This window comes from Cinclus cinclus, chromosome Z (genome assembly GCF_963662255.1).
Source record: "Cinclus cinclus chromosome Z, bCinCin1.1, whole genome shotgun sequence".
Taxonomy (NCBI): Eukaryota; Metazoa; Chordata; class Aves; order Passeriformes; family Cinclidae; genus Cinclus; species Cinclus cinclus.
The window spans coordinates 40,176,282-40,198,182 of record NC_085084.1 but is presented as its reverse complement, the minus strand read 5'-3'; the positions used below and the strand labels follow the sequence as shown (position 1 = coordinate 40,198,182).

At 39.6% G+C, this 21,901-nt stretch overlaps 2 protein-coding genes across 2 annotated transcripts in view; one reads left to right on the top strand and one right to left on the bottom strand.

The window, feature by feature from the left end:
- Window positions 1-20,576, bottom strand: part of SLC26A1 (solute carrier family 26 member 1) — a 32,741-nt gene extending 12,165 nt beyond the window's left edge. The window contains exons 1-2 of the mRNA XM_062512806.1: window positions 20,480-20,576; window positions 386-468 (exon numbers count right to left, since the gene is read on the bottom strand). The gene's annotated coding sequence lies outside the window, so the exon portion shown is untranslated. The remainder of the gene's footprint in view (window positions 1-385; window positions 469-20,479) is intronic.
- Window positions 10,226-21,165, top strand: IDUA (alpha-L-iduronidase). Its single transcript, XM_062512808.1, has 13 exons — window positions 10,226-10,280; window positions 10,881-10,988; window positions 11,629-11,724; window positions 12,274-12,476; window positions 12,930-13,109; window positions 14,707-14,923; window positions 15,526-15,741; window positions 16,323-16,444; window positions 17,643-17,768; window positions 18,388-18,464; window positions 19,276-19,376; window positions 19,788-19,790; window positions 20,946-21,165. The coding sequence occupies exons 1-13, from the start codon at window positions 10,247-10,249 to the stop codon at window positions 21,044-21,046; spliced, it is 1,584 nt and encodes a 527-aa protein (XP_062368792.1). The 5' UTR covers window positions 10,226-10,246; the 3' UTR covers window positions 21,047-21,165.
- Window positions 21,166-21,901: the final 736 nt, after the last annotated feature.

The following is a 21,901-nucleotide window of genomic DNA, read 5'->3' as shown; positions in this document are numbered from 1 at the left end:
CCCTCAAGCCTCAATTACTTTGTATTTACCTTTATATCATAGTGGCAAGGTGATGTGCCTAAAAAGTGCACATTTGGTTGCAATTTAGTAGGAGAGATGGCTGCACAGAAAGTAAGCATCCAGTCCCTTCCAATCCACTATGCACTGCATCCCACATTCCTTCTCTAGCTGTGACAAGTACCTGGTGCAGGTGAAAATTACGTATGTCGAGAGTCATGTTACTGATTTTTTTTAAATTAAAAAATCTGTAGTTCCTGTTGTAGAAGAAATATCTGCAAGATTCAATGCAGATTTATATATTCAAAAATGAGGAAGGCTGTCATTCAGCATGCAAGTCCCTTTCTATTTCCCACTACAAACACAGAACCAATGGATTAGCACTTACCAAAGGCACAAAGTAGCTGCAGTAGTTCCACAACAGTTTTTGTATCAGCACCCAGTAGTACAGTACCTCAGGATCACAGCTTTCTGTGAGAATAGATTAGAAATTGTATTATGATACAGTGTGGGCCTTTCCAATTGGGTATTGCTCTCTTAATGTTTACAATGAGATAACTACAAATAAACAGTAGCACTGGAAAAATCATTGTCCTGTAGAATGTAATCACAGGTAAAAGATAAACTTCAAATCATTGCGTTACAGAAGCTGGTAACCTCTGACTTCTTACTCATTTCTACTGTTCTGCTTTAATAGAACTGGATACACTATGTGGAGTTCAAATAAAATAGCAGTCCTGACATAGCTTTTTACAGTCTTTTTAACAGTTTCGTTTGTTATATAAAACAGGGGCTTTATATGCTTACCTCAATTAGATGAAAAAAACTTTTAATGTATTAAATGAGATTAGGGCAGGAAGTGTGTGGAACTGTCCTTACACTTTGTGCTTAGTTGTCAATAGTCACTAAGTGAGATTTGTCCTTTGAAAAAGGATTTTTATTAAAATAAATGAAGGGTGTCTAGCTGATAAATCTTATATATTAGAAGAATTTACATTCATCAGCTGACATTGAATGTAAAATGCCTAAACTTTCCTGCCTTTTGAAAAACCCTGCCTGTTGTTTCAGGCCCAGATAGCCAGAACTGTAGAACCAAACTCTGCTTATTGATGAAGATGAATGTTACTACTGATATTTGTATATCTTAGAGGCAAATTTAATGTAGCAAGGATGGTCTTTCTGAAATTCTGAGGCTTGTTCACCCATTCCTTGAAATTTTGTGTAATCTTAACTGGATATTTTAAAACTCATTTCTGGGCGCAAGAAAATAAATTATTTCTTACTGCATCATGAAGTAAATTTTCATGTTTCATAAATGCAGAATGTAATGGATCTTTATATTGAAAGGGGAGATATTTTTCATATTAGTGGAAGTTTTTTTGGATGGGGGAAGAATGAAGGAAAAAGGGTAATACATGAACATGAAGATTGTGAAATGTAAGAGCTATCACTACTATATTTAATAATACATCACGAGTCTAAATTGTAATTGTAATTGTAAACCCAGGTTCAAAATAGAATTACCAGATCTCAGTTTGTAGAGACTTGTAGGTTTGCATCTCATAGAAAACTATCTATAAATGCAACTGGCTAGTTTTAACTGTTTAATTGTAAGAGTTTATTATGTTTTGTATTTGAGAATTAAGAGCAGACATTGGCATACCATTTAAAAAGCTGCTCTTCCCAGATTGGCTTATATTGGTCATTTGTCAGTTCTGAAGTACTCAGAAACCACTCATCACAAAAATTCTTCAGGATTAAGAACAAGACCTGGAAGGCATATTCATTGTGCCTTTTTGCCTTCAGAAATCATTAAATACTAGTAAGTTAAAAAATAAACTCAGTATCATTTTGCAAACAAGTGATATATTCAAGTTAGACATAAAGCTGCCCCTGGGGAATCAAGGACTGATACAGAAAACCATATCTGAAACTACATCTGATATGCAAATAGATCCAGCAGCTGCTGGACTTCATCAGACACCATGTGCTATCTGTATTTTAGATGTAAGAGCAGTACATCAGCTAAGAAATCTAGCTGCAGATCTTCACACCTTCAGTATTTACCTCCATGTTTTTCTTTTCTTGAGCTGTTGGTTTGTCCATTACATGCTCCTTAGTACACATCTTGACAAGTGGAAATGAGTTTTGAGAACACAAGATGGAAAAAGTTAAAATACCTGCTAAAAGTACCACATTGTGCATATTAATGCAAAATTTCAGATCCAGTTACACTATGTGCATGAGAAACCAAAGTACTTGAAGAGCACAGTAAGTAAAGCATTGCTGAATTTGGTTCTTTTTGCATATTTGGCAGCAGGGAGGACAGTCATTCCCTCTTAATGTTATGATTTACACAACAGTAAATAAGTTATGATCTGTGATATAGTTGAAGTTACATACTTTTGGACTGTATGTCCTCTTACAGCTAGCAGGCAGAATAATAGATGGAGCATAAACAGCAAATTAAGATGTGAACATGGAGGAATGTTAATAAGAGAACTGTGAAATGAAAACAGTAAGTCAAATATGTACCATGGAAGCTCATTTCAGAAGGTGCAGTATTGTGTGTACTTGAATTAGAATGCTTGATGGATACAGAGAACTGTTCTGTCACTGCTTGGGTAGAAAAGTTCAGTGACAGCTTTCCCAGGCAGTACCAAAAGGAGTTCTGTGCTTAAAGTGAGTTAGTTTTAGCATTTGGTCGCATTTTCTCTTCCTTGTGCATCTTTAGTCTTCATTATTAATTTAGTCTCCCTGTCACCTCATTTCAAAACTTTTGCTTATAGGTGACATTATTTGGAGTTCCATCATCAAGAGCTGTATCAAACCACAATGAACATTTTACTAGTAGCCAAGTGTTATGCAGAAGGAAATCAGTTGTCTATATCAAACTCAATCAGAAAGGTGTCCTCTACAGACAGCTCACATACAGTGGTTGAACCTTTCAGTCATTTGCAAAGCCTTTACATTTGTAGTGAAGAATCAGCTGAAAAGCATTTTCTGCTATTTCACCTTATTTTTTAGTTGTTCTCTTTACAAATGAATGTGAATGTAACAAACCTGAACAAGGGATCACAAGGTCTTGCAACACTGATCTGTCGATTCCTGGGTGATCTGATTGGCTATGTTCACATGTCTAGAGAGGTCAGATACTAAATTAGCATATGCCTTTTGCCTAAATTGCTTCTACAGCTGGTTCCCTTTTACATCTGGAATTTGTTTTAAAGGAGAAGGGTGTAGGGGGGAGAAGAGACACAATAGTCTAACAATATTTTCCGAGGCTAACTCACCTCGGCACAGGAAGCTGTTGGTGCTTTGTCTGCCTCTCTCTTCCCCCCACACACAGCACGCTCACTGCTGAAAGAAGGACTGAGGCTATGCTCACAAAAGCAGGCTGAGTAAGAAATGGAAAAATCAAGGCCATGATTAGCATCAGCTTGAAAACATCCATTGTTTGCTTGCACTTCTGTGCTTGTGAATTTCAGACAGATCACAGCAAAGATTTTGTGAGTTGCTTTGCATGGTGAAGCTCAAATACTGCTGATTTCAAAGAGCAAGGACGCTTATTAAGATGCTGGATAAATCAAAGTCAAATCTATTTTTATGTTTTTAAAAAAATAAAAAGATTCAGACGGATGCACAGCCTCTTTGCTGGCTTGTAGAAGAGGCAGTGATTTCCAGTAAATAACAGCTGATGTATCCTCCATTTTTGAAGCAGTTTATTCCTAAGTCACAGAGCTTCATAGCCATTCTTCTTTTTGCGCATGTACCACACTGGTTGGTTGTGTGGATGGATTAACTGTGACAGGCTGTGACATCAGCAAAGGCTGGATGCTGCCTGGCTCTGTGATTTTGTAGTGCATCCTCCTGTTACTGCTGAGCTGACTCATTCCTGCTATAGATTGAATGAATTGTGCAAACTGTGGGCCAGCACCGACTGAAGTGTTGAGCATTGTGCTTCTGTGAAGAAGCTGTTCCTTAGTTGTCAAGCAAGCAGGTTTTCCAACTCTGCTTACACAAATGATAGAGCTGAGAAGCAAATATAGAAAAATATTAATACTAATAAATAGGCACAGAATGAGTAAAATATATGAGTTATTTAGTGTGGTTGTGGTAGTCTTTGGCCTTTGAAAAAGCCTCTGAATTAGGTTTTTGGTCTGCAAAGCATGTGAGAAGCCCAGGCTGTGTTTTGCTTGGAGACCACTAGGGAGGAAGAACCAGTGTTCATCAGCCTGAAAAATACCAAGTTATCATGGTTATTTTGGGTTATGGGGATTTTGTGAACAGGAGCCAATTTACTTTACCTGTAATGATCAGAGAAAGCGAGAGCGAGTAGAGCAAGAACATAGTAGAAGCAGCTCTAGTGTGAATGAGTACTATATAGTTAGCTTCCACTCGATTCAGGAGGGGGAAGTGTTGTTTATTAATAACTCAGGAGTCTACTGATTGCTTAGTTATTTATTAATGATCTTGTACTTAAACCTGAAATACCAGACTAGTAGGGTTTTTTGGTTGACACTGAAGAGACCTGGAGAGAACTGCTGAGAATTCAGCCTCTGGTAAGGTGAATGCTAATAAGGGCTATTCTGCCCTTTGTATGCTTTGAAGTATCATTTCAGTAATTCTCACAGTCCCTTAGGATCTGCTTGTAAGTAAGGTCCACAGGTTTTTCAAGTACTCAGCAGAACAAGAAGCTTATGTATACAATTGGGTGGGTTTGGAGCAAACAAAGTCTTTGTGAAAACCTGACCTTTAACCTGGCTTCATTTCATTCCTCATAACTGCAGAAGTAATTAGAAAAACCAAGGAGGCAGGATCCTTTTGTGTTGTAAGAGGCACTTGGAGGGCAACAAGTTTCCCTTCTGAAAAAAAAATGAACTTGCTGACATTTTCTGTCCAGAGCTTTTGACATTCATTGGATTATCTCCTTTTCAGCTTACATGCTTCCCTGTCCATTTAACAGCCTGTTCTGGCTGAAAAACAAGACAGGTACTTCTGAATACCATTCTTTCTGTAGGACCTTTGTAGCAGCAAGAATTTGAAATAGCATACATTACTGTTGTTTGTTCCCCCAACAGTTGCTGTTGTGGGAACATTTGGAAGCTTATTGTTTGCTTCCAGTGAGCAGCTTGACTTATGACACTGAACTCTTTTCCAGGGTAGATGGACCCTTGTATATGTTCTGGAGTTTTACAATCCCTAAAATGGCATCATGGATTCTAGAAAGGTGGTAAGCAATTGCTTGGGACACTATCTACGGATGCTCCTTATATTCAAGAACTGTTTTCACTTCATTTAGTCTTGAGAGGGGGAATTAATTATCATGCATATTTAGGTTCATCAAGAGCAATGGTGGTGGTGTTACAATTGCTCCACATCCTGGACCTGGACACTGTGCATAACAGTGTATGATTGCAGGAATCCCTTTAACAAGGGTGGACAAAGATGGTCTGGCACATGGCTAAGGATCTTTGTCAAATGAATCGTGGTATGCAATGTGATCATTATCTCAGCAGAGATACTAGATGCTGCCATAGCTGGGTAGTCTCTTAGACTGCACTGTTGCTTTTCTGAGATTGTAACGCAGTAACCCTTCAATGGAGAAGGGAGGTTTTTTTAGGTGGCTACTTCATGAAGTCTACCTTTTAAGTGTGAGGTTGGTCAATAGTCTGCTGAAGAATTTTACAGGTGTGAGTTGTATCTCTCCTCTGCTAACACTTTCTGTCAGTTTTCTGTCCCTGCTTCTTGGCTACATTTGCAGCTAGGTGAGCAGTCTTTCCAAGTAGAAGCTCCCAATGAGAGTTTAAGTAAACTGTGTTGCTGTGGGAGTGTTGTTAGCCAGCCACTATGGTAAATCTTCCCAAAGGGAGGCTGTTCTCAGATATAGATGAAAGCAAGCCAGATTATGTCAGTTTTTGGTGTGGGTGGCAACTGTGTGTACCAGAAATACAAAAGAGAGACCACAGTAGCTGAGTGAGAATGTCAGGATGAGGGTGAGTACTATTCTAGTATATTGGTATTTCCCAACCATCTTAATCCTAGGCTCTCTTCAACAGTGTCTCTGTTGATGGTTACCTTACATGGTACACTTGAATTCCTAGATGGTCTGTGACCTACTGACAGGGGTCAGCCACAAGGCTTCCTATCCCAGGAGATACAGTCCAGTACATTACCATAAAGTGTGATAAAGTTAGCTTGACACGTTATCAGAGATTCAGTACTTGACTGAAGATCACCTGGAATGGAAACACTCCTTGCCTGTGGCTTTTGTTCTCTCTTTTCTGTAGATAAGATACTTGGTCCAATGTCTGTGTGTGCACATGTTTTCCAGTACAAGATCAACACAGGGGAGAAGGGAAGCAGCAGATGTTGGGCATGGGAGGGAAGCAATAGCTGTAGGCTAAGGAGTAGTATCTGCAGGTGTGCTAGCTGGAGCAGATCTGCCTGTAATGCAAGGTGTCAACAGCTAAAGCTGTCTTACCTCTGCTGTCCCAAAAGATTAAGTTTCTGAGTGGGAGTAGGCTGAAAGTGTCATGGATAAGAAGCACAACATGTGTGTCTTACTGCACTTTGGCAAGCTGTCTAGTGCTACCTATGCACCTGAAAGGAATTTCCCTCCATACTTGAAAAACCTTTACTTCAGTAATAGGAGGTAGGGGAAAGCTGTTAAGATGGACCTGTAGCCTTTGATTCAGCAAAGAATTAACTACAAAGCAAACCTTTCCAAGGAAGGGGCAACCAGATTTTATGTCAACCAGCAGACACCCATCTGTATTCATCACTGCTCTTCATAGTCACAGCATGGTTATTGCTTTCAAGAGGCAGCACTTGGCTCTGGAACTGAGACCATGATACAGACTGGAAAGATTCCTCACCAGCAGGCAACAGTCTCTGGAATATAGCAGCCTCAGGCCTGGTTCTTCTATGGGCCTTGGTGCCAGGATGCCATTAGTAAATGTGCTTTCGTGTAGTTGTTTAATAATGACTGAAGAAGGACTATCTGGCAAACTTCCCAGAAAAATCCCAGCTGAGAACCAGTTGAAAGCCAGGTACAGACAGGACAGTGACTGCTGCTTAACATTCAAAATACCTGACAGCAAACAATGAACAATCCCAGTCTTGCAAGCATTCAAATGAAATGACAAGTAAATAACCTTCTGAGTGTTTATAAATGAAGGCAGTGGTGTCTAGAAACCATGACAGAAAGATTGAGAAGGATCAGGCAGAAAATAAACTGTAAAATTCTGCGAGCTTGCAACCAAAAGCCTAATCATAGGTACCTGATGTTACACCAACAGTTTAGATGTAAAAAGATGTTTTGAACAACTTTGGCAATGACATGTGGATTTATCCTCCACCATGGATTTACCTTGTCACGTGCCTGTAACAGTTTTGATCTGGTCTTCAGTGTCCTAAAATTGTCTCCATAACACTCCTGGCAAGGGCCTGGCAGTTGAGCCAGTCTTTTCCATGCAGAATATTTGTAAATAGTACCAGTTTTTGTGCTTAAATACAACAGTCACTACGTGGCAGGCAACCATACAACCCAGATTCTAATGGTACTGTATATGCTGAAAAAATGTGAAAAAATGCATCGATCTCACATCAGAAGTGTAGTATAGGTAAGGATAAGATCAAAATCTGAGGAAGTGTCAATCTTGTCAGTCAAGTAATTATTTTATTAATGGGAGCATTCTTTCTGGTCCACTTGGAAGAAGGGATTCTTATAAAGTGACAGGTCAGACAAACAACATAACCTCTACACCTACACACATAACACAAGATGTCATGTACCATCACTCAGTCATGGTTGGCGATGGCAGTGTTTTAAATGTGTTGCTTAATTGGTGCAGTAGGAAAAATGTAAATGTCCTGGAATCTTAAGTGTACAGGCATCAAGTAGAAGGTTTTATTTGTGCATATATTTTCACATAATACTGTGTAGATCTTAGACTGAAGTCAGGAAAACCCTAGTTCCTTTACTTTTATCTGTATGGCATTATTAACTTTTTCAAGACAGTGTAGTTAATCATTCTTACGCACACTGACTGTAAGTGTGCATGTAAGCAAATAATTCAATAGAACACAGCGTACAGCTGGAAACAGTTAATGGATCTGAGGGACCAGAACTAGCATAAAAAAAAAAAAAAACAATTAGTCTTTGAACTTTGGAATAGGACTTTTTAAAAAACCTCTGTCTAAGCAAAAAAAACCCCCTGGTTCCAAATGGCCATTCTTTAGTTCAGCGGTGACTTTTAAAGTATTTTTAAGTGTACTAAAGCAAAATAATTTCTTTTTGCTATTTACTTCTTTTACAGCTGCACCATTTAACTTGGGAAAGAATCCTAAGCCCATCAGTGAATGCATGCATGACAATTTTTGTCATGGTGGTAGGACATACTTTAAAAATAGAAGGCTTCTTTCAGGTCTTCGGTAAAAGAGTGTGACCAGACTGGGGCTAGGATTGTGTGCCTTGTTACATAACATGTGGAGCAGGCATAGTGGATATGGCCTATGTTACACTTTGCCTGCCTTGTCTTCCTCTTTTTGTCAGATACGTCTTCTTCATGCTGCACAGTTCCCTTATTTATTCACTAGGCAATTCTGTCAGTCCTTCTTAATTCTCTGAGAATTAATGGAGCTGCTATTATGGTTTCTTCACTGAAACCTTTCCTTGACAAGAAAGCACAGAGGAAGAGCCTCCATCAAAGCAGCTCAGAAATACGTGGAGAGACACAGAAAGAAACAAGTTGTGACTCTCAGCACAGAGCCCAGCATTTATTTAAGAGCTCTATTGATGGCCCCCTTCTCAGATCTAATCTTGTCTTTGTTTTGTTTGCTTGTCATGCTATGCTATGACAGCTGATCAGTTGCAAGAACTGTGATTGTCTCTCCCTAGTCCATCATACCAGCATTGCAGCTGTAGTTCACTTTTATAGCTTTTCACCAAAGCAAAGGCAAAGTGCCTAGGAAAGAGCGGGCAAGACTTCAGGAGAGCTGGTCAGGCTGCACTGTACCAGAAGAATTAATCGAAGTGCCCTGGCATGGCTGGAGAAATCAGCTTTGAAAAGGGTTGCCAAGGCTTCACTCAGTGTGGCTGTGTGACCAGGGCTGGACTTATGTCAAAGGTATTTAAAAAGCCTTTTGCTCAGGTTGTACTGAGGTCAGAATTTGGCCACCAGGCCAAGGCTGTTTCATGGGCCAAATAGCAGTAAGTCACACTAACAGAATGTTCTCAACAGAAGTTCATTGTTAATTCCTATTTGGCACTTCATACTGGCAAAAATTCTCCATCCCTTTCAGATTTCAGTTAAATCAGACCAAAAGTTCAGAAGTTGTGGGAAGTTAACCCACATAGTACCTTGTATTTTTTTTCTTCTGGACACCAGGCAAGGAAAGCCTTTCAGGAATTTAAAGCAAATCTTCTAGTGTATCACACATAAATTGCAAATGCCATTTTTCATCCCCTGGGTAAAAGAATTCCAGTGTTCTAATCCATCTCCACACTTTGGTACCTGTGTTCCTGCACAATTCTATGACACAAAGGAATGCACATAGGGTGCTAAGTCTTTAAATGGATTTATTCAAAGGTGAAAGATTTGCAGCCTCAGATCCTGGGATTACAGGAGAAATATTAAGCAAATGCTTACAATGAGGTAAAAATTATAGATGTGTGCATAAATGCAGCATTCTTCGAAAGATACAAAGTTATTTTTCATCTGGACCTAAATCCATAGGGAGTGCTGCTAAGTAATCTGTATTATATACTGCAGATTAGGAGTGCATAAAGAAAGACTGCTTATCGGGCAGTGTGAAAAGAACTGGCCTAGTAGTGGGTAATCCAGTGGAAACTGAAAAAAAAACAGTTTAGGCAAAAAAAAAGAAAATCTATGTAAATTGCACTTCAGCAGAGAGTTAGAAATCTTAATATTCTGTGAAAAATCAGAATTCAGCAAGCAGACCCATTATATTGCTTCTATATGCTGCTGAAATAGGAAAAGGGCATGCATTCGTCAAGACACATGACTTGCTTATGGTGAACACCTTTTGCTTGAGAGGAAGGAAGTTTGTGTACAATTCCAAGAATCCAAGTCTCATGTATATTTTGAGAAGGAAGCCATCTGACTCATTACCTACTCAAGCCCTATCTTTGCTATAATATTTACACTTGTAATTTTTATTACCTTTGTTCTTCAGAGTGGTGAATGGCAAAGTTAACTACAATTTTACTGCCTTGGATAACCTTATGGATCGCCTGTGGGAAAATAAGCTGATTCCAGGTAAGGACAGATCCCTGCCTCCACAGTTTGGTATATCTGTTTGTCCATATTGTACAATCATTAGAATATTCTTAGAGAGCTTTTCCAAAGCTGGTTTTGATAAAAATCATTACTTACTTATTTGCCTTTTCATCAGGTCCATGAAAAACAGTGTGAGCAAAATGGTATTACAGCAATTAAGACAACACAAATGGTTTTACATTGCCTTTGAAGGCAGTTACAGGTGGTAGAGCTTGTGAGATCTCTTGAAGAGAATATTGTACCCAATGACATATGCCTAAAAGGGCCAAAGAAGCAGATACTCCAGGTATAACTTCCCATAAATTTAGGCAAACGTCCACTGTCTTAAGTTTCCTCTGAGCCCTGCATTTATGTTGACAATTACTAGCTTTGACCACTGTGGTCACTGATGAGTAACAAGTAAACAACCTCAATTCTGAAATACTTCTGGTGGGAACATGTGGAAACAGGAAAGAGAACCCATTTATTAATGCTTCTTCATTTAACAAGTTTGTTTCAGATGATGTGTTATCCCCCTTCATTAATAAAAATGCGATAACATTCACCAAAAAAGAAGACCAATTTTTTGCATTTTTTTAGGATTTGAATTGATGGGGAATCCATCAGGATATTTTTTAGATTTTGAAGACAAAGAACATGTAGTACAATGGAGAAACTTAATTACTGTTCTGGCCAGGAGATACATAGGTAAGTTAAAAAAATAACTTACTTGTTATTTGTTCTTTTATATTCCTTTCTAGCTACTTCAGAAAGTTTTGTGTATTATGATCAATTTCAAGACCCTGGATTTCAACACAAAACCAGAAAACAAACATGCCAGAACAGACCATGGGATAACAGTCTCTCTTTACTGATCTGTGGCCAACATCCAGAATGATTAGAATGTTCTGGGTAGCACATCTGGCCTGCCTTGAAGGACTGACTTTTAACCTTCTTATATTGTTGTGGTTGTAAACTACCAGCTTTCACTGGAGCATGATAACCTGAATACTTCTTGTCTGCCAGCTTCAAATATTTCTAACAAGGCAGAAGGCTCAACCTAAATTAAGGGTAGGTGAGTGCCCTAGTCACAATGCTGTAAGTCATCTCCCTCTCACCTTCCATCTTTTTCAAATGTTGCTGCATTTCATCAAAAATGAGAGATCAGTTTGAAACTCCCAAATTACATTTCCTTCATTATTAAAAATTATGAAGGAAACTATGTAGTGGTAGTTTTGGGTGCTGAGCCTCACCTACAGCCCAAACAAACAGTATTGTCTGTATAAGTCACTTATTGATAGTATTGTCTGGATATGCAGCTCATTGATAAACAAGACCTCTCCTACAGATAAGTATGGATTGGAGCATGTTGCTAAATGGAATTTTGAGACATGGAATGAACCAGACCACCATGACTTTGACAATGTGTCTGTGACAGTAAAAGGTGAGCATATTTCAAAGCACTTGTGAATGTGGTGGAGTGAAACAAGTGTGTGGGGTGAGTGGAGGGGTGACAATGAGATGTAGGTTATACTGACAAAGAAGTGAGGTGGACAGGGGTGATAAGGAATATGACAGGTATAGCAAATCTGTTTTGCTAAGGTCATGTTATTTATTTATTCCCAACTTGGGTATCAGGGGTAGTGGTGCAGTAAAAAACAAAACAGGAGTTACACTAAGAGGATGCAGTTCATTAATTGCATGTAAGGTACAGTTAGTAGCAGTTAAGGGGGCGGAGGGTGGAGTGAGAGGAACACTCACTGAAATGGCATGCTTTGAGAACATGCTCATTCAAGACCTTTAGAAGAACCTTATGAAGGCAGTTGAGATTTTGATGTTTTCTTATGTTGTCAGTGTATAGGAAAGGATGGTCCCAGTTTGTGAGATCTTGCCAGTAAATCAAATAATACAGTTATAACATCTCCTTGTAGTTTTAGATCCAGTTTCTGTTTTGAGTTATCATCTTTGATATATTAATCTGCTTGGACTTCAGGGTTTCTCAACTATTATGATGCTTGTTCAGAAGGATTAAGAGCAGCCAGTCCTTTTCTAAAATTTGGAGGGCCTGGGGATTCCTTCCATCCCTTACCCAGGTCACCCATGTGCTGGAGTCTTCTGTGTCATTGCTACAATGGGACCAACTTCTTCACAGGGGAGACTGGTGTAAGACTGGATTACATCTCTCTCCATAAGAAGGTTAGTCCATGATTTCAGTTTAAAGCCATTTTGTCAATCAGTATAATCAAAGTTACATTTTATTCTGATTTACAAAGTTGATGACAATGATGATGATTATGATGTTGATGATGATGACGAGTGTCCAGCCTATAGCAGGAGGCACGGCTACCTATTCTTGCAAAACTTTGAAGATGTTCAGTTTCAAGACTTCAACTCAAAGCAAATTTGTCTAATTCCCAAAGGGAAACAACTCTTCTACTTCTTTTCCATTTTATATTCTAGGAGAAGCTTATGCAAATAGCACATACTATAGTAGATGAGGTAAAAATACTAATTTTGTTGGTCCACAGCAGCTTGGTGACCAAGGAATACGTTTTCAGAATAAGTTTTATGTTTATGACTCTGGGTTATGTTTGTATGTTTACCACTGTTTTCTCACTACCACTAAGCAGATATGAAATATTGTTGCAGGGAGGTGGGAATTCTCTCTACATCTTGCAACAAGAAGTAGAAGCAGTTCAACAAATTCAGAAGCTGTTTCCAAGTTTTTCTTCTGTTGCCGTATATAATGATGAAGCAGATCCAATGGTTGGATGGTCCATTCCGCAGCTCTGGCGAGCTGATGTGACCTATGCAGCTATGGTTGTAAAGGTAACTATTCATTGGTAGTTTTAGCACAGCAATGTCTCCTGATGTGTTAATGCAGTTGAAAAAGTAGACTTAACAGTGAACTTTTAAGCATCTACTGAGACCAGTAGATCCTTAAAAAAAGGAGATCTCTACTGATGCAGTGGGGGTTTCCCTGAATAGTCTGTTTTTAGTAGCATGATTTAATTTGTATTAGTTTTCTTCACTTTCCTTAAAAAAAGTCTAACCCAGACCTAAACTGAGAACTTGTCAGAGAAGTGCTAGAGAACTGAATTGGAGAATGTATACAGTCCCTCATCTGATAAGATTACTCCCACACGTGCCCTCTCTATGTAATACTACTGCTCTGGTGTCAATACTGCTGGCAGTTCTCACATATGTGAGAATTATTTCCCAGCTCCTTCATAAGTTTATCTCACCAAGAGACATCAGGTACAATATAGATGTTCCTTGAGCTCTCAGCTTAGTCCATTCTTTGGTTTGGGATACTGGCTGTACACATGATCTTATTAATTACTGCTAGTAATTACTTGTGTTGACCAGAAAAGCAGAAGAAGAGAAGAATGCTCAGCATTCCTGCCTCTGCAGTAATTGCACCCTGGCCCCAGAGCAAATTCAGCTCTTCCCCTGCATATCAGTAATTTCCACTGCAGGCCTGGTGCTTTGTGAGCCACTACCTTAAACAGCACATAAAATCCTGTGCAAAGGAATAATTCCTAAACACAGGAGCATGTATGTCACCCAGAAAAAAAAGATGCAGCTTATCAGCTGCTCATGGGGAGACAAAGGCTCCCAGTTCCCTGAGACTGCATATACAAGCAGTTTTCTCTAAGGCAACAAGTCATTGATTGCATCACGGAGAGTTTGCAAGACAAAATAACAGTGTTATAATGATATGGTGATATGACGGGAGAAAAAAAAGACATCCAATGGAAAACTAACACTTGGTTGTATGGAAGCTGAAGCACTGTGTTCCTTCAGAGACAAAATTATGAGACTGTTCAGTTGTCAGCCTTCTGAAGTTCTGCTTAATTCAGGCACAATCTAATTAAAAAAAAAAAACTTGGGAAGTTTGATATTTTGCAGGAGAGCAGCACAGCAACCAGTGAAATATCAGGAAAATTATATCCAAGTTAGCACCAAATGGGAAAAACGACTAATTGAGAAACAGAATCCAGGACCAGCTCACAGACACTGATGTAGTGGGTACAAAGTAACTCCAGATTTGGAGAACCATTTAGATTTGATTCAGATGGTAAATCCTGATTGCTAATTAAGTATTCAAGACAGAAGAGCATCATTTGTAGTGCAATAGACAAGGAAATGTGTTCATTATTTATGAAGAGTACTGGTAATAATTATTTCAGAGACTTACTACTGGCAAAACTACACAGGTACTTCAGATCTTACAGTGATTAATGTATGACGTAAAGTACAGTTTTTCCAAGATTTATGATGGACAGTTATTTTCTTCAGTCTTTGCTAAAAGGCAGAGTGACAGTTCTTTACAGAATGCTGTAAAGATTTAATAAAAATGTAAGGACGCATGTTTGTTGGTTTTTCTCCAAGATGAAGGTTAATTTTCTTTATGACTTTGCAGGTAATCATCCAACACCAAAACCTCCTCATTTCCAAAGCAAACAATACCGTCAACTACTCTCTGCTGAGCAATGACAATGCCTTCTTGAGCTACTACCCCCATTACTTCACCCAGCGGACTCTGACAGCACGTTTTCAGATGAACAATACAAAGCCACCTCATGTCCAGATGGTGCGGAAACCAGTGCTGACTGCCATGGGCTTGCTGGCACTGCTAGGTATAGTAACCACTGACTAAAGAGCACATCAGTAACTTCTCCTACCCAGAAGCCTCCAGCTTAAGAAAGATTGTTCCACCCACTATTCAATAAAAGCATGAGTTCTCCTACTTGCTTTTTACTAGGTGTGTTAAGAAAATGAAACTTCATTTCCTCAGACATTGATAGCTCAGACAATATTCCTGAGAGTCTGTTATAAATTTGATGTAATTTACTGCTTTGTTTATACTCCCTGTGTGCCAACCACTCCTTTTTTGTTGGATGGTGTTTCCCTCTTGTGATGCAAGGGAGGAGTACATGCCATTGGGCTGCAGTTGTCTTTAAGAAATCCCTGCAGCTGGAAGACTCATGCAGCATTTTACAGGGAGAACTTCATTCCCTGTCACCTGTTTGCATATTGCTAGCTGAACTGCTAAGCATAAGAACTGTTGTTGTATGTACATACTCTGCTGTTGTAAAATAAATGTGACTGAAGGCTATAAATGTAATATAAGGCAGAACATAGCTCAACCTATGCTCAATGTACTTGCATGCTTTGACCCTGCAGCTTCTGACACAGGACTGACTAACAGTGATGCTTATACTTGTCATGTTTTTTAAAGGGGAAAAGCAGATTTTTGCAGAGGTCAAAATCAGTGGAGATGAAAGCAGTCAAAACAGCACAGTTGGTGTGCTAGCAGCTGTGCACACCCCAAGTGAAACACAGCCCTCAGACAGCTGGCAAGCTACAGTACTGATGTATTCAAGTGAAGATAACAGGACTTCATCCAACGTCAGCACTGTCACAGTGAATGCCACTCACTTCCCCAAACTTAGAGGTAAATAAACGTGATGTAGACAGCTCATGTTAAGTGATTCTTAGGATAGAGTATCAGCTGGAAAACTTTGACTGAATTGCCTTTCATTGCAAGAGTGAATTTAATTTACTAACTTCCTCTCTCATCTTTTGTGCACTCCTAGATTTTCTGAGGTATAATGATGTTTTTCTTTGAAAGGTTCATTCCTAATGGCAACTGCCAAGTGCTATCTTTTTGGAAAGCTATTGATCTCAGTCTACGTGGCTGGATATTGCCAGGCAGCAATTCCCTTAATGAGATGACTCCAAGACAGCCATCATGAGCACACAATCGCATAGCTGATGCAATTATCCAACAAATGTGTGCAGCACCTCTGCTGAAAGAGGATTTCAGTTCTGGATGTGGAAATAATAGTTTGAAATGCACACTTGGCAAATGTAAATTGTAGAGCCTCATGAGAGTGCTAGCCACGGGACTTTCCAGTGGAAGTCAGGCTCCAAAGTGCTGAAATCACCTTTAAAAAGGTAGACTTACACAGCTATTATGTTTATTATTGTTAATCTTTAAATCCAAGTTTACTTTCTTTGTTTGTGTTCCTACAGAGCTGGTGTATGTCACATATTACATGGATAACAACCAAACCAATCCCTATCTGAAGTGGAAAAACCTAGGAAGCCCTGACTTTCCTTCTCCAGAACAGTTTCAGCAAATAAGGGATGCTGAGGTATGATTATGGGTTTGTTTGAAGTGTTTTATGGGTAAAGTGCTTGTGAAAAAGACAAGAAATCAGGCCCACAGTCAAAATTTCCTTAGCCCACTTAGTCGTTCACCTTTCATATACACACAAAAATTCACTTGCAGTGCTGGAAAAAAGTGTAGCTCATACACAAGTTATGCCTTTGTGTTTATGTTATACAACCTCTTTGCTCTGGGCCTACCCATAAAATAAGGAGGCACAGTTGCTCCTGGGGAAGTTCTGCCTTTTCTGCCTTCTCTCTAAATCTTCAATGAGTTTTGAGTCTCTTTCCGTTCCATCTCCCCATGAAAGTCACATGGCCCTGTGTATATTACACAGTGGCCAAATTGCTGCATTAGAGAGTTGAAATGACCCCCTTACTAATATTTAAGAAACACCTCCCTGGGGTGAAAACTATCCAGTGCAAGTTCAGAAAACTGTGAGGGGCTCACAGGGAGACCAGCAGTTTTCCCTCATCCTCACTAGTGCTGAATGCACCATAGAGGTAATTAAGGAGCGAGTCTCTTCTGAGAATTCCTCTTCTCCCTATGGATGAAAGCTATTAAAAAAGGAGGTCATCTTTGTCCCCTTCAGGGCCCACAGACAGTGCTTGCTTTCTGACTTGATATACAGCACTGTGTCTTCTCTTCCCAGTCACCATAATTGACTATTTCTAAGGCTTTTTGGATACTATAGGAGACATCAGCTCTTTCTTGAAAAGGGAAGCAGCAAGATTTTAGATGCTCTTGGCTATCTGGTACAGCCTCATCACCAGAGACCAGCTGTGTAGCTGTTGTAGGTAGCAGTAGCTTGCTTTGCACAAGAACAGAGCATCTCTTCTGCTGAGAAGAGATGGGGCCATGGTTTGTAAAGACCTCTGGCCTGAAAGACATCCATGAGAGGTTACAGAAGTGACAGATTGTTTCAAAGGGCATTTGTGACCAGCCCCATTTGTGAAATGGACAAACCCTCTGTTTCCTGAAGAGCTGGAAAACAGGTGAGTATAAAGTCTCCCACTGTTTAGAACCTTGATACCTGTAAGCATTAGCAGTACCAACTCTCTTGGAAATTTAGAGTACTCAAGTTTAGGACTCTTAAGTTGCCCACAGGCACTTTACACTGGTTTAACAGTGCTTTAGGTTCTGTAATGAAAGATTTTTCACAGCGCTACTCTTTGGCTCTGCAGGACCCACTGGTAACAGGCCCATTCCCATTTCCTGAAGCTGGCATCCTGACACTGAAGCAAGACTTTCCCATTCCCGCAGTCTTTCTTATCCACATCTGTGCAAGACCCAGATCAGCTCCTGATCAAGTATGTGTTGTATTCTACCATCAAATACATTAAAACTGAAACTGCTTCCTGTCTTAAATCGTAGAAGAAGACTATTTGAGTTAATTTTTTGTTAAAAGTACCATGTATGAACTAGTAAATAAACAGTTCTTCTTGCATTTGATGAGAAGGCTCTCAAAAATATAATTCAAGATAAAGTACTACATACCAAGTGATAGGAGTCATCACTGAGGTGAATGGAAGTTCCTGTGGTGGGAAATTAGTAATACAGTACTGAAAAGTGCAGTAGCTTTTTAAAAACCACATGGTATGCTTCAAAGATTGACAGCATGTCTCCAGTTAATAACTGACAGCTAAAGCTGAAATGGAATCATGGCTGCCATATTAGATATCTCTTATCTGCTCATTCAGTCTTACCCATGCTCATAGTGGTACCCAGAGCCTCTGAAGGTCCTCTGCAAGGTTGACAAGTGGGAGACATAGGCTGCAAAAAGCTACAGAGCCAAGAATTTTGGTCTTATGTCTGATCTCAATGGAAAAAAATCAGAGCAAATAATTAGTAAGGAGGGATAAACACAGAAATTTGGTCTGGCTGATGGGCTTGTACAGTTCTCTTACACAGGCTTGTGTCTTCGGACAGGTGACTGGTGTTCGTTTGATCCCTCTCACAAAGGGGCAGGTCATTGTGCTGTGGGATGACGACTGTGTAAAGTCAAAGTAAGTAGCTTTAAAATAAAATGGATACAAATGAGTTACCAAGGTACTACTCCCTAAGTTTCCATAAGCCCTTACAGAGTAAATCAAGTTCACAAATTAATGAATTGTTGCTTCTCGATACAGTGCATTTATCTGACCAAATGAACTGTAGGACCTGTGTGCACAAACTGTTAGGAGCAAACCTGCCTAATTTGCTGCCTGAGCAAAGGAATCTGCCTGTTGCTCACCAGCATTCAGTGGCATTTCTGAGGGAATTCTATTCAGCGTAGCAGACAGGAAGATTCATGGTAAAAGTTGCATTATCAGCCAATGCCTAAGTGAGATCTTGCACATCTCTGTAAGGGATGTCAACTGGGAGAGAAAACCTCCAGTTGCTTGCTTCAGCAAGGTGGACTCAAATGGAAACCCTCTGTAGGTGAACTCTGAAAGGTGATCCAGTGTGTAGCCAGACTGCCTCAGGAAGCCATGACTTAGCTCCTTTTTAAGCCAGTCTCCTGGGATTCTTCATTCTTGATAACCCTTATGTCTGAGTGAAAGATGCATGACATTTTGTGATGCTTCATATAAAAGAGCAAGTCAGTCTAGGTGTTTTTTCTGGGGGATGTTGGAGCCCTGCTTCTTCCTAAGAAGAATCACTAAATTGTCATTAAATGGTGGCAGTTCATGCCATCCTACATTTGGTAGGAATAAATCAACTTTTCTTGAACATCTATTATTTTTATCCTTCTTGTTGAAATAGCCCTGAGACTAGTATTTGATAGCCCACACATTATAAGTTGTATTTACAAACCTCTCTCTTTCTCTTTCCTAGGTGTATAAAGACATTTGAAGTGGAATTCTCATCGGATGGAAAAGCATACCAGCGTATTAATGCCAAAGACACTATATTCACTCTCTGGGTCTACAGTCCAGGTAAGGCAGGAATACTCACATTAGGTAATCTGTCACATAATATTGCCACTCATGAGTGTGTGAACCATTGTTTAGTAACTACTGAAGGTTAGTAACTTACAGTCCCTCACAAATAAGAGCACATCCCTTCCTTTAGGACCTTATTCTCAGTAAGAGCCTTATTCTCAAGGACAAACAGTGTTCGACTAGTAGTCATGAAGACATTATTAGTAGTATGCCATGGGTAATTGCTTGTCAAAAAGGCCAGTCACTGAGCTGCAGGCCTGGCAAGGTCTGTGAGGAGTTAAAGAGTGTTTTTGTAGCTGGTATAGAAATAATGCAAAAATGATAACAAAAAGCCTCACAAAAAAACATGACCAGACCTTGCAGTAGAACCTTACTCAGATGAAAGAAACATGCAAGTGAGGGAAGATAGTGATGTTTTATTTGGGTAATTTTTAGTTTATCTGCAGGTGGAGGATGGTGGTTGTTGGTCTTTTATTTCTTTCAGTTTTTTTGGGTTTTGTTTTTTAAGGAAATGCAGTCTAGTCTGCAACATGACCATCCAACAGATATTGATAGTAAGCACTGATCAGAGCTGAGTGAAATACAGACAAACCTTGGCTTATAGTGATATTGTTAAAAAGCAGTTCAGAGTTGTTTTTTACCAGAAACAAGGGCTTATCTTACCCTGAGAAAGTCTTAACATCAGCAGTGGTTGCATAATAAAAGTTCAGAGCTATTACTGCAATGTAAGGGCTACAAAGGAAAACAAAGACTGTAAATTATGGCTACAACAAATCTCAAAATGATTATTCATTATTATATCATATGCCAGTTTTAATAGTTTGTTTCAAAATCAACAGCAACAAAAAAAACTTCTTGAAGAAATATTATGTCTCAGCACTCCTTATTGCTAGGAAATTTCTCCTCACTCTTATTTCTAGCATTCTTTTTTTCTCTAGAATAAAAAACTAAAATACACATAAAAATCAATTAATTAGATAAAATACCCTCAGATTTATATTGCCTGTGTGTTCAAAGATTCTACTAGAGAAAGTTCTGTTCTTTGAACTGGATCAAGGATAAAAAGCAGCAGAACCACAGAAGATCAGCTCACATACCTTTAAAGTAAGTGGCACTGCTTCCTGACTTGAGCAGTGGGTTTTCAGTCAGTCTGCATGCTTCTTGTTCTGCTTCTTTGTTGAATCTGTCCCCACATAACCTGTTCCAAAGGCAAAATTCAGGCAGAAAAGTAAGTTGGAAAAAAAGGAAATTACTAATTGTTGCAGATGTCACAGCCTTCTTACAAAGGAACTGCTGGGAAAGCAGTCCTGTAGCTCTACTTAAAAAGTAAGAGGAGAGGATATCCTTGGTGAAATACGATTAAAAAGCCAGTACTTGGCTGTGAGGAATTTGTTATCATTTCTAATCAGACAGGCAGAGACACACTTACGTAGGGTGCAGAGCTGATTTCCCCAGCCCATTCTACAAACCTACGTTTTACAGGAGTAGTGCTTGCTTCACATCCTCCCAGCACCACAAGTGTCAGCATTTCACAGTGACCATTTCTAACCTTTTCATTTGCAGGAAGCTCAGTCTCCGGCTTTTACAGAGTGCGTGCCATTGACTACTGGGGCAAGGCAGGCCTGTCCTCTCTTCCTGTGGGGTACGTTGAAGCTTTCAAGTGACACTGAAGAGTGGTGCCTTGCTTGGTGTCAGAGTGGTGTATGTTCTTTGCAAATGACAACTCCCCAAAAAAAGAAACTCCTCCCAGGTTCAGGAGGGCTTATGGAAATGACCTGATGAAGTTAGGAATGCAAGTTAGAAGCAACTGCCCCTGTTAACTCTTCACAACACAAAAGACAGCATTATCAAATAATCACAGCTGCCAACCCAACTGGTAAAAGGCTGCCATAGAACAGGGATTCAGCCTGGTGGCTAGGAATTATGGGAATAAATATTTATTATTCTCTTTTTTTCACTGAGCTAATGGCCAGGGCAAGCTAAGATTTATAGAGGTCACAAACTGTAGCAGGAACAGAACCATTGCTTCACTGTGTGAGTGAGGATGGTAGCAAAGGCACATGGAGGATCTATCTAAGAATGAACTGGCTACCTTAGCTGCCAGACTGTCTTGACTTAACGGTTTGATGGAAAAGTGCACAGCAACCAGACACATTCAGAGCATGAAGTAAAGGATCCTTTATTCCCTGGTGGTTAGTCACAGTGGTTTATTTCAGAACACTTGCCATGTCTTTAAGTGTATGAGGTTTTTCACTCTCTCACAGAGGGGTTTCCAGAGCTATTTCCTATAGGCAGAGGAAGGGGTATCAGCTCATTCTAGGAGGGGAGAACTCACATAAAGCTCTAGCCTCCAGACTTCTATGCCTTTTCTCTTTTTTGCTTTTACCCAAGTCACCTGTTTGCACATTGGCCATCAGCTGCTGCCTCGTGGTTGATGGAGGCTCTTACCCTGTAAGTCCCTCTTTATCTCCATTGCTGTCACCTAGACTGGTGTTTTTCAGCCCTTACTGTTAACACCT

Coding starts and splice junctions, on each gene's coding strand:
- IDUA (XM_062512808.1), top strand. CDS start 10,247: ATGGATCGCCTGTGGGAAAATAAGCTGATTCCAG. Junction 14,924..15,525: donor GGGCTTGCTGGCACTGCTAG/GTATAGTAACCA, acceptor TGTTTTTTAAAG/GGGAAAAGCAGATTTTTGCA. Junction 15,742..16,322: donor TCACTTCCCCAAACTTAGAG/GTAAATAAACGT, acceptor GTGTTCCTACAG/AGCTGGTGTATGTCACATAT.